At 33.4% G+C, this 13,446-nt stretch overlaps 1 protein-coding gene across 3 annotated transcripts in view; it reads left to right on the top strand.

Moving 5' to 3' along the window:
- Nucleotides 1-13,446, top strand: part of LOC114342903 (tetratricopeptide repeat protein 28) — a 137,846-nt gene that overhangs the window by 108,040 nt on the left and 16,360 nt on the right. The window contains exons 29-34 of one of the 3 annotated variants that reach the window (XM_050647164.1): nt 180-331; nt 451-631; nt 2,688-2,871; nt 4,921-5,097; nt 5,313-5,745; nt 7,557-7,748. In XM_050647164.1, the coding sequence (XP_050503121.1) occupies nt 180-331; nt 451-631; nt 2,688-2,871; nt 4,921-5,097; nt 5,313-5,745; nt 7,557-7,748 (1,319 nt within the window). Of the gene's footprint in view, nt 1-179; nt 332-450; nt 632-2,684; nt 2,872-4,920; nt 5,098-5,312; nt 5,746-7,556; nt 7,749-13,446 lie in introns of all 3 variants that reach the window. The other 2 variants (XM_050647163.1, XM_050647165.1) reach the window with 2 other exon arrangements.

Here is a 13,446-nt window from a genome sequence, read left to right as displayed (position 1 = left end):
CCCTTCGAAGCACGGTGGCAGCTCAGTTAAATTAGAAATTGAAAAATTTTTGGGGTCTGTACCGGGAATGAACTCGGCTTGTCTGGTTTGGAAAGCCAGCACCAAGCCACTGAACTATGTCACCTTAGTGTATCTATATTGGAAATTATATATTTTTTATTCTTTCTATTATTTTGTAGGTTATGGAGAGTTCCAGGTTGTCACGAGTTATTCGCTTCTCTAGGCTTCGATTTAATAGATGTTGGTCAAGACAAAGTCACATTAAGAACAGGAAAACAGGCAAATAGACGAAATATACAGTTTACTATGCAAGCACTTCTAGCTCTATTTGGTAAGTTGTTTTGTTTCATTGTATGGTTTAAGCTTAGAATTAAAACTAAATATTAAAGTTGCGCAAATCCACAAGTTGTATAAAACTTGTTTTGTAATTTGTATGTTACAATGTTTCAGATACACAAGAAGCTCCAAAAAGCCTGACAATAGATTCGTCTAGTAGCCTTGAATCGCTGGCATCAATAGATAACGATTTTTCTCATTCCGATAATGAGTTGGACGTTTGTACTTCATCTACTCCAACTGTTAAATCGTTACCTCGAGTACCACCACCGTTTTCTCGAACAGTTCTTCCAAGGTAAGTTAATATATTTTATATTGTTGCTACACATCACACCGCCATATTATGTTGATATCTGATTGTAAACAAACGAATATTTAGTAAAAATTACTTAATAGTATGATAAGATTGATCCAAAAGATGGCATAACCCAGACATCCAAAGTGAAAGTTCTCCTCCAACACCAAATTGTTCTATATGGTCCACATAATGTTCAGAAAAAAGTCGCACCATTTGACCATTTTGAGCGTCGGGTTTGGGGGGGGGGGGGGGGAGAGGGGGAGAGGAGGGAGAAATCTGTAAATTCGTAGTTTTTTGCGTTTTTCGTCAATATTTCTAAACCTATGCGGTTTAGCATGAACAACCTTCTATTCGCGGTGTGCAAGTACTTGGAAGGGAATTGAGAAACGTTCGTGCTCGAATAGCGGAGAAATATTGCAACTTTCTTAAATAATTCATATTGTCAATTGAAATTGTCAAATTGACGTAAATTTCATATCTTATGTCATTGAAGAATAAAAATTATATGTTGCTCCACAATATTGATATGATATGCAATTATTATATAAAGGTAAATTTAATTAATTGTATTTTGCTTGCAGTACTGCATTTTAATAACTAATTTTATTTACTACATACAATTGTTTACGTTTTAATAACATAACCTGAATCTTATTTTTTCTTCTTATTATTTTTTTGGACTATGGTCTTGACAATTATCCAGTAACCAGGACTAATATAATTGGCGAATATAATTAAACGTGCGAATAAAGTTGCAGAGCGTAGAAATAGTTGTCGCTTTACCGAACTTGCACGGTCCCAATACAAAAATGTTCTACATTATACAAAGTTACAGAGGTAGTATAGTATAATTGGTCCAAAAAAAGGCGTAACCCAGACATCAAAAATAAAAGTTTTCCTCCAACATCACATTATTCTATATGATCCACATATAGTTCAGTAAAAAGTTACACCATTTTGAGCGTCCGGTTTGGGGGGAGATGGGGGAGAAGTCGGTAAATTAGTAGTTTTTTTACGTTTTTCGTCAATATTTCTAAAACTATGCTTTAGCGTAAACAATATTCTATACAAAAATGTTCTAAATAAAATTTAAAGCAAAAAAGGTCCGATACATAATTGTTATAAAATCAACGGTTCCAGAGTTGCGGAGGGTGAAAAGTGGAGGTTTTCGATACTTTTTATATTTTTTGGGCAATTGATGATGATTTTGGGTAGTGAGGTTGATTATTCTTCAAGGGCTTATCACTAACATACCATCGGCCACTGAAATAGCAAATTTGATTTATAAAACCCAATCCTGTTACAGAAAATCAGTAGGAAATTGCCCAAAAAATATAAAAAGTACCGAAAACCTCCACTTTTCACCCTCCGTAACTCTGGAACCGTTGATTTTATAACAATTATGTATAAACCTTTTTTGTTTTAAATTTTATGTAGAACATTTTTGTATAGAAAAATGTTTACGCTAGAGCATAGTTTTAGAAATATTGACGAAAAACGTAAAACTACTAATTTACCGACTTCTCCCCCATCTCCCCCCAAACCGGACGCTCAAAATGGTGTAACTTTTTACTGAACAATATGTGGACCATATAGAACAATTTGGTGTTGGAGGAAAACTTTTACTTTGGATGTTTAGGTTAGGCCTTTTTTTGGACCAATTATACTATACTACCTCTGTAACTTTGCAACCGTTCATTTTAGAAGGATTATGCATAGGACCCATTTTTATTTCAAATTTAATGTAGAACATTTTTGTATAGAAGGTTGTTTATGGTGAATCGTATAGTTTTAGAAATATTTACGAAAAACGTAAAAAAAGTACGAATTTACCGATTTCTCTCCCCTCTCCCCCCCAAACCCGACGCTCAAAATGATGTGACTTTTTTCTGAATATTATGTGGACCATATAGAACAATTTGGTGTTGGAGGATAACTTTCACTTTGGATGTCTGGGTTTGGGTCTAGTTATACCATAGTATAACTGTTTCTTTTTTCCCTTTATCTTCTTTTTTATTGTCTTCTCTATCAAACCTTCTTTTTTCTTTAGCAGACGATTGGGAGGCGCATTTACATCTTACGTGAGACGAAGAGGAGAACCGGATGGAAGAACAGCGAATCCTGGAGATTTAAAGTCAACATTAGATAATAAAGTTCGAAAAAATATGGCTCTCGCTCGTCCTGGTGGTGGGGAATCCGATGCTGCGTTTACCCCCAGTCCACCAGTAGTTTTGCAGGTATAGTATAACGTGTATATAGACGCATATTATGATCTAAGTGCCACTTTCGATATAACACTGGTATGGTTAAAGAAGCTGCAGCCTTATACGAGCGCAGAAGAGTTGGGTGTTGGGCATATAACCAAGGCAAATAGCTATTAAGTTTATAAAAAAAACTAGACACTTGAAAAAGATAGGTGGAAGTAACTTTTGCAGATGAAAATCAGAGTACCGTTGAAAATACGGAATGCCAAACATGACTCTCGTTTACTATGGAAGAAGTCAGGGCTTGACAAGTTTTGTACAGAATTCCTAAAACGTATGTATGAACAGGGAATAAAATGGAGAACAACAATATTTAACAAAATATATGTAACTGGAAAATCCTCCAAAGCTGGTTAAAATCGACGTTCGTAACTATACCCAAAAAATTAAATGCAGAAACATGCGAAGACCTCAGAACAATTAGCCTAATGAGCCACTTACTTAAACGATTTTAAAAGTGAAACGGCAAAATATATAAAAAAATGTGAAGAACAAGTACCGTGGAAATAATTTGGATTCCGCGATAACTTAGACACCCGAGAGGCTCTATTCGCTATCCGAGGGCTTATGTAGAGATGCAGGGATCAACTGTGACGTATAAATTTGTTTTATCGACTACGAAAGGGCATCTGATAGAGTAAAACATGATAAGCATATATAACCATCTTGTAAGAAGCGGGATTAATTGAGAATCATATAATATAATTTATATTACAACCAAACTACCAACATTAAAGTGACTGACCAGTGACGGAGGCAGTCTTCATAGATAGAGGAGTGAGACAAGGATGCATTCTGTGCCAGGTGTTATTTACTATGTACTCTGAATATATCTTCGAGCAAGCACTGATACTGAGATAACTACAGGAAGGCGTATTAGTCAACGAAGTGCGTCTAAACAGTATTAGATATGCCGACGACGCAGTAGTTTTTGCAGATAGCTTAGATAGTTTACAAAGAATAATGTCTCGCATATTAGATACAAATAGAGAACATAGACTTGATATTATATAAAAGAACAAAGTACATGGTAGTCAGTAAGCGCGAAATATTAGACACGCGGATTTTGGTTAACCAACAACCAATTGATAAAGTAGACAGCTACGTATACCTTGGTACCAACATAAACAAGCAATGGGACCCCTCTACTGAAATAAAACAACGCATGTTTTTTCTATGTATGTATTTTCTACGTTATCATACGGAGTAGAGGCCCGGACACTTTCTGAAGATTACACACGCATTTTAAGAATTTAATGGATGGATCGTGTGATTAATGTTGAGGTCCTACATAAAATGAACAATGAATGTGAGATTATTAACACAATCAAAGATCGCAAATTAGAATATCTTGGCCATGTTGGCCATCTTGGAAATGTATTTGGAAAGAGGGTACCAGGGAGAAGAAGAATATCTTGTCTTCAGAACCTGAGGAAGTGGTTGAATACATCTACAACCGGATTATTCTGAATAGCAGCCAGCAAAGTTAGGACAGCCATGCTGATCGCCAACATCCGGAACGAATGGGCACCTTAAGAAAAATATAGAAAATCCTAGAAGAAAGTATCGGATTAACACATGAGTTTAAGAAATATTATTTGGTTGTTGAATAGAAACTTCATTAATTAAGATGTACATACTGATGTACAGCAAACGCATTGTGGAACATAATGCCAACCGTAGGTATAGATATTTTGGCATCAGGAATGCCACAGAAAAAAATAATACACAATATTTTAAGGAACATACTATGTAAATTTGATAATATTTGAACATCGATTTTGAATCTTCTAGCTACTGGAATGTCGAGACCAAGGGAAAATATTAAAATTCACCCTCAATATTTTTGGATAAAAGTAGAGCAAAAATGTCTTAATAGAGAAGTAAAAAGAACATCATAAAGTAATAAAGAAGTGAACATCAGTTACTCACATTTACCATGTTCTAGCAATTACATAAAATATATAAAAAACATGTTTGTTAATATTCTACCGAATTGGGTAAATATTCAATATGTTTCAGTCGGAGAGTCAAAACATGGCCTTAACTTTGGCCCACCAATCCAGGATACGTCATCTATATTCCCAGAACGAAGCTAAAAACGATAACCTCCGACCTGATAGTTCCAGCTCAGCTAGTTCAGCTACAGACTGGGATAATGGACACGCTACAATACTGAGAAGACAAACACAAAACCAGGTAATATTCGACACACCTTTTTCGTTGATACAAATGAAATAAGAACAAACAATTATTGTTAAATGTAATAGCTTCAATCCACATTTTTACTAACAGCAAGAATGGAATTTCATGTGACCCATATATCACAACTATTACCAGTGAAATATTGCATGCATCTACATCTTTTTTGCGTTAAGTATGTATTAAGTATGCAAGTAATGTATTTCTTAAAGGTGCCGCCCATACCTCCCCCACGTATACAACCATTGACAGATCTTCCTATGTATAACAATCTTCCGATTGGGATGCTAGAGAACAGCTCAGACAGCGAGTTGGAAAAAATGGAAGCTAAATTCTTTACCACCACTCTAAAAAATAAGATTTCTTACAAGAAACCAAGAAATCTACCCAGCGCTTTTGATAGGTTAAGTGTGAGGTCAGAAGTGACGCCTGCGCAGGTGGTACATCCGCCTCAGAACCCCAATAGGAAACCCATTACGTTGCCGAGTGAGGAAACTCTTCCTGCTAATGAAAGACTGTTGTACTTTTCGCCCACTGAGACGGAAACTGAAACTACTACTGTAACTCAGGTTCCACAGGGTGATAAAGACGAGACTGACCAGGATGTAAATAAAAACGAGGGAAAGTCTGGAAGTTCTTCTTTAAGTAAGTTAACTACCTTTAAATATAAACTAAAGATATATTGTAAATTTAGAACGTTTTCTAAATTGCTGTCTTATTTATTATAGCGTCATCATCTTTCTTGTTGAATGAAAGTACAGCGATTTACTCTTTCTTTTTCGGTACGATACTAGGGCAAGCAAAAGTTGCGTTTTTTGCAGTGAAAAAATTTAATCTGCACGAAATCCCTACAGATGTGAGATATTAATAGTCCGGGATCTTAGGCTCATTTTCACCATTTATTACTGACATGCTAATTTTTTGTGAGTAGCTTCATTTTGACGAGACGCCCAACTTTTGTACTTACCACAATTTTTGTTTGTGGTAGCTAACAGGGGTAGCAGGGGTGAAATATGTTGATTTGACGATTCTCAAAAATTTACTAACTTGGTGTTTTATGTTAATTCTCAAGATAATTATCTCCGTTAATCGAAAAAATATTTTGTCCTTCAAAATGCAAGGTATTATCAAAGAGTCCCCCCTTTCCAACATGTATCATTAACGAGGTCATGAAAAATGATTACTAACCACCAGATTTTTTGTTGTTGATTAGTTAATATTTATATAATTTAACACCCACATTGTCCTACAAATTTTTTGGTACGTTATTCTGGTCCTACGGTCAAAAGTTGTAGTAAAAGTGCCCGATGTAAAAATGATTACTATCAAGCTGAATCTTCGTGAATAGCTTCATTTCGATGAGACGCCCAAAAATTTCCTGTACGAAAATTTTCATTTGTGGTAGCTAACAGTTGTAGCACGGATAGTCCAGGGTAATAAGGTTTTTTCCCTGACACTTGAACAGCCAGGGTACTGAAGCGTTTTTTCGACAGGTAATACCTATAAGAGCAAATTGTAACTATTTCCTGCGTAGGATCTGGCGGCCTAATAAACAATTAAGTGTCAAAAAATGGCATTTTTCACTTTTTTTTTCAAATCAATGGAAAACAGGGAAACTTATGGTTTTTTTAGTACAAATATCTTCGAGATTATGGAAAAAAGCTTTAAAATGACGTATTACAAAGTTTGATATACTCATTTATTGTTAATATAATTGCGAAAAAAGGTCGGAATTGCAAAAAAAATTATTTTCGCAATAACTGTTGTAAAAATTAGTGTACAGCTTTGAAATTTTTGTCAAATAAGGGTTCTTTGGTGCTTAATATGTGATAAAAATTTCAAAGCGATTCAGTCAATTGTTTAAATTTTATTCAAATTGTTTATCCCAGAGAGCATTTTTTTTGCAATAACATAAGTCAGAAGAAAATGACGTTAGAACCATTCCACAGGTGTCAAATGAAAGAGCAGGAGCTATATTTTCATTTTGGTTTAAAAAAAGTGAATAGAAAAATACATTTATTAGTAATAAATAATTATGCAAAAGTATTGTACATCTTTCCTTATAAACTTTTTATTTTGTTATATACGAAATTATACATATTTATTACAATTTTTTATCAATAATGATATAGATAACATTACTTGGTAGTTGTGCACTTAAAACAGGGTAAAAAAGTTAATTTTTTTGGAAAAAGTTATTCAAAAAGTTTATACATAAAAATTGACGATACTTTTGCATAATTATTTGTTACTAATAAATGCATTTTTTATTCATATTTTTAAACCATGTTGAAAATGTAGCTCATGCTCTTTCATTTGACACCTGTGGAATGGTTCTAGGCTCATTTTTTTCTGACTTATGTTATTGCAAAAAAATGTTCTCTGTATTATTTATTATAATATTATATATTTTTAATTTAACCATATTAATAAAATATGTTTCTTAATTTTTTTAGCAATCCATGACACCATTTTGGCAACTCAATTGAGGCATATCAACAGGGAATTGACACCCACAATCTCTGAAGTCTATCACGAGAGAAATATAGGCTTAGGTTTGGCTCCACCGTTGTCAAAACTGTTACTTAATCAACCTTCACAGGCTACCTTTAAAACTGAAACAGCTGCCTTGGAGAAAATTAATTTAGGTGAGTAATTAGATAATAAATGTTTATCTTTAGGAGATATCTTTAGTACGAAATTTTATAAGGATAATTAAATAAATCGTCATAAGATGAAAATAAGAAACAAAATTGTAGATAAATGAAATTCAACCAAAAAAATTAAAATTGCTAATGACTATATTATGCCGACAAATAGACTCTTGGAGTTAACATATCTGATATAATCCTGTAAATCAATTAAATAATAGGTACGTGTCAAGTTTTTTTAACATTGATAAAGAAGAGACAATAATATCAACATTGAAAAAGGAATACACTAACTTTCCTTGATGTTTTAATCTCAAATAAGAAAACTGGATATGAGATTTAGGTACCTATATAGAAAACCAACATACACTAACAGATATGTATCTAAATTAAATCATCAAATCTTTATAGGATAGATCCAAAATTACTTATTCTAATGAAAATTCATTCTTAGAAGAAAAACATTTGTTAACATCTGTTTTATTAAAAATGATTATCCTTTGTCGTTTATAATAAGGAATTTTCAAGAATAGACCGAATGGAACAGAATAACTTAGAACGGGATCCTATAAAATTCAGAAGAAATAAATAGAAAATAAGAATACCACGCATAAAATGGATCTGTCGAAAAATCTTATAACGATAGGAAATAAATTCAACATTTCAACAAAATTCAGATTTAAGAAAGAAAACAAATACATTGAGATCTGTTTTATCGAAAACTAAACCTAACAATGAACAAGAAAGAACAAAGAATTGTAGTTATAAAATACTTTGTTCAAATACATCAAGACCATTAAACGTTATAATAAGTGATAAGTGAACATAAACCTTAAGTATAAGTATATTAAAAATAGAGAATTTGATAGATTTCAAATATGTAAACACGCATGGGTAAATGAACATATAGTTCAATGGAAAGATTCAAGTATAGTCCTGAAAAGCAGATTGGAAAGCGAGAAAAATCAAAGAAGCAACTCTCATTATGTTATTGAAACCAATTGCAGAGAAAATCAAAGTTTGGTGTTAATATTCAGAGTAAACTAAATGTAAGACCAAATAATTACCATGTCGGGATAATATCATTAGGTTTTTTCCTTGTTTTCCTTATGATTTACTATAGGATCACTAACAGAAGAATTTTACTGCCACCATTGCATGTGGTATTTTTAAAGACAAATCACATGCTATGATTTTTCTGACGGATATTCTTAAGTTAAAGTTGGTTTCATGTAATCGAATATGTGTTATCTTCCAATAAAGTCGTCCCAGGAATGCAACTCACAAACATTGGCAATATAATTGTAAAGCATTCTACTTTAAAATGTATAACATATTATGTAATGTCTGAATTATCAACATGAATGAGTCAGGTAAACTTGAATTATTATTAGAACATTTCTTTACCAAGCAACAAAAACCAAAATTTGTTTTATGTATTAATGTTTCATGTTTCGTATTTTGGGAACAATTTTCGAAGTAGAAATCTAAACGTTAAATAATCTGTGTTTATTTAACGTTAAATAAACGTGAGTCGATCAAAATGGCTGTAACATTCACTTAAGGAAGAAAAATTAGAAGTTAGAGTAAGAAATAATAAAAACTATTTGAAATTTTTACTTGCTTTTCTTGCTCGAGACAATCACAGCATCAATGTTTTTTGCACAACAGTTTTTGAAAGTCCTGGATTAAATTAAACAACACTGCTACTAGGTACACTGATAGCTCAAAAACATTGGAAGGTGTGGGAGCCGGTATAGTAGGATATCAAGGAAATCAAGGAATACATTTCCCGGTAAGTCTGTCAAAGGATGTCACAGTTTTCCAGATGGAAATAACGGCAATCCATCACTGCGTGTAAGAAATAGAAAGGCAGGAAAGAATTTTCTGTTCAGTTGCCATCTTCGCAGATAGTCAGGCAGCGCTTAAGGCACTCAATTCTGTAGAGGTCAATTCTAAGCTAGTATGGGATTGTGTGTGTGCCCTAAATAAACTAGGAGACCTAGTCTCCTAGGCAAGGTTACGGTAGCTTGGGTACCGGAGCACGAGGGTCATAAAGGCAATGAAAAAGCAGATAAAATGGCCAAACGAGGCTCATCAATGCAATTCGTTGGACCAGAACCCTTCTGCGGCGTTGCAAAGGCAGTAACAAGAACGGCTACAATGTGGGTAGCCCACAAATCTATGGAATGGTGGAGGACTTCACCAGGACAAAGACAGGCGAAACAGTTCATTAAGGCTGTATGACACTATGCATTTTCTTGTATCATTTCTAATATCGTTTCTGATATTAAAAAGTTATATGCATTTTCTTGTATCGTTTTTTGTACGTACATTTGTGTCCTGTATGACACTATGCAAGTTCTTGTATCGAAAATTGTATGAAATTCGGCACATGATTGGCCGAAATTTTGTTTTTGTCACCCTGTGTCACGTTACATTGGTATGGTAGTACTGCGTCTACAGCTGATTTAGGAATTTATAAAATTTATAAACTTTTAAAACTTATAAATTTAACATTTTAGTGTTAACCAGAATTTTTACGTTGACTGTTTGAGGTTGATTATTTTTGTGTTTTTATGTTTTGATATTTGTGCAAAAATATTTGCATTAGAATTATCTTCAGTTTGATCCAAATTAGAAACTAGTGTATTTTCCTCTATTAAAAAATTATGTAACATGAAACCCAAAGTTAAGGTGACCAACTATTTTTTGTTCACAAAGAGTACACTTTGCAAGTACAGTGGACTCTCTCTATAACGAACACAGATATTACGAGGTTTCGCTTATAACGCGTACATTAGGTGTCCCATGAAGAAATTCCTATTGAACTATAACCCTTTATAACGAGGAAAAATGAAACCGAAGGATATGTTTTTTATCTGTTTTTAGGGCCCCTAAAAAATATCGACCCCTAATAAACTACGTAAGAGATATCAAAACATTTCAATATTACTGTTGTCTGATATAACGAGATCCTCTTAATTATAACGAGGTAATTAGGCCGCCATTTCAGTTCGCGTTATAGAGGGAGTCTACTGTATTTCATAGGCGAAACAAAAAAAAAGAAGAAAAAAGGATAAAAACTTTATATTTTTTCAAAAACATATTTTTCTTTGGAGTGCATTTTTTTGCTAAATGAGGATGTTCCTATAATAATGTAGCCACATCCGAACAACTTTTATTTTGCATATTTTATTTGACTGTTAAGACGGCAGATAATGTTTTTACAGAAAGTTGCGACTTCCCACTGCTCCAATAATCATTCCCTAGTGAAAATACCCTTTCAACAGCAGCATTAATTAGGGTCTGGACAACATAAGCAAATTTCTATTAAAACTTTTAAATTTTCATGTGGGATATGTTCTACTTTAAAATGCCGAAAGATTTCTGCGCATCTTTTTTTAAGCTCTATTTTCTCATTGTTCCATTTCTTCAATTTTTCTTCATTTAAATATAAATTTACTCTTCGAATTTCTTCAAAGAGAAAATGGTCATTAATAACAATATCTTTTACTTCCTTCATTACAAATTCGACTGCTGAAGAAAATTCTTTCCATTCAATTTTACTGTTTAGAAGGGTCCGTTTGAAACAATTTAAATTTAATGCTCTAAAGTTCACTATCCATTCTATCCGTTCACAGTGAGTATAAAATTATACAAATGAGTACTTTCAGAGTACAGGATTTGAAAAGAGTACGGTTTGCGAAAAAAGAGTACAAAACTCAGTACATGAGTACAGTTGGTCACCTTACCAAAGTTATAGTTTGAACTTTACTATTAGGAGCTAAATATATGGTTATTAGTAGAACAGTAGTCCATACCAAACGGCATATTAAGTATCAATAAAAGATTTATAAATAATACCTACAAAAACACAAATAAATTCATCAAGACATAAATCATATGATCCCATTTTCAGCCGCCATTATGAAATTTAGATGTTTTACCAGCAGGTTTTACGTTTTTGCTCTTTGCGCAGAAATTGGCGCAGTTCTTGTACAGGAATCTGTGTCTGACACAAATTCTTGTATCGTTTCTGATATCGTTTCTTGTATCTGTGTATGACACTATGCATTTTTTTGACATATCAGAAACGATATCAGAAACGATACAAGAAAATGCATAGTGTCATACAGCCTTTACAGAGCATTCGCCAAAATTTACGGCAGACCTAATAAGCAAAGACAGGAAAACAGTCAAAGTCATAGTAGGTCTTCTAACAGAGCACTGTAAGCTGAATCGGCACTTAAAGCTGATGGGATTGTCAGATGATGACATGTATAAATTCTGTTATCTGGAAGAAGAAACAGCAGAGCACATTCTATGTCAAAGTGACAGTCTGGCAAATGTGCGGTTCTTTGCTTTTGGAGAAGAAAATCTAATGGCAAATAGTTACATTAAAGGTTCGGTCTCGAAGCTATTAGACTTTTTAAAAAGGGTCAGGCTAGAGAATGTTATCTAGGACTAGGATCACAATATATCTGAAAAGGTCGCAGTGGAATAGGGCACAATGCCACCTCTTTAAATCTATCTATCTAAATTAAACAACGATTAAAAATGGGAAAAGTCTTGAGAACAGTATGTATAATAGGTCTGGATTCCGCGTATGAAAAAAAAGTTGATTAATAGCAAGCTGAAAATTTGTTAATAGCTTAAGGGTGTCTAGTCGGACAAACTTTGATATATGGGAACACTGGAACAGGGGAAGTTTTAATTGTGGAACAGGTTAAAAATTTGGAACGGTCAGACCACGAAAACGGCAAATGTATTTTGTCCGACAGAACAGACTTAAACTCTCCGAACAGAGATTAAACTCTCATGCAAAAATCAGACTGTTATTTATCACCAAATGGGTGTTTTAATGAGTGGAACATGTAGAATATGTCAAATGACAGGAATTATGACAGGTGATAAATAGCAGTCTGATATTTGCATGAGAGTTTAATCTCTGTTCGGAGAGTTTAAGTCTGTTCTGTCGGACATAATAATTGTACCGTTTTTGTGGTCTGACCGTTCCAAATTTTTAACCTGTTCCACAATTAAAACTGCCCCTGTTACAGTGTTCTCATATATCAAAGTTTATCCGACTAGACACCCTTAAGCTATTAACAAATTTTCAGCTTGCTATTAATTAACTTTTTTTTTCATACGCGGGATCCAGACCTATAAGATATAGGTCAAACTGACAAAAGGTTTATTTTCTCAAAAAACTGAGAGCGTGTAAATTTTTTTGTTAAAATCAGCTAAGTAGGTACTTTTGGCATGGCACACGCCATCTTCAGAGCTTTATCTTATAGGTCATAAATGCATTATAGACGACTAATTGTCGACATACAACATATTAAAATTATTAGATACAAGGATCAATTAGATATTAGATAATTTCTAAATTTTTATGAAATTTCATTGTAACAGCTGTTCCTGGTACCATGTGGTAGCCATATTGATTTGTAATCACATCAGATATGAATTTTTAATATTTGAAAGGATTTTCACTCTAAGATCAGAGGCTTATCACTAATCCCTGTATCTAATAATTTTAATATGTCGTATGCCGACAATGAGTAATTTATGAGGCATTTATGATCTATAAGAAGAAGCTCTGAAGATGACATGTGCCCTGCCGAAAGTACTTCTAAAATAATATAAAAAAAATTACATACTGTCAGTTTTTTTTACCGATATTTTAGAA

This window comes from Diabrotica virgifera, chromosome 3 (genome assembly GCF_917563875.1).
Source record: "Diabrotica virgifera virgifera chromosome 3, PGI_DIABVI_V3a".
Lineage (NCBI taxonomy): Eukaryota > Metazoa > Arthropoda > Insecta > Coleoptera > Chrysomelidae > Diabrotica > Diabrotica virgifera.
Note: the sequence above shows the minus strand (reverse complement) of the source record. Positions and strands in the feature narration are given on the sequence as shown.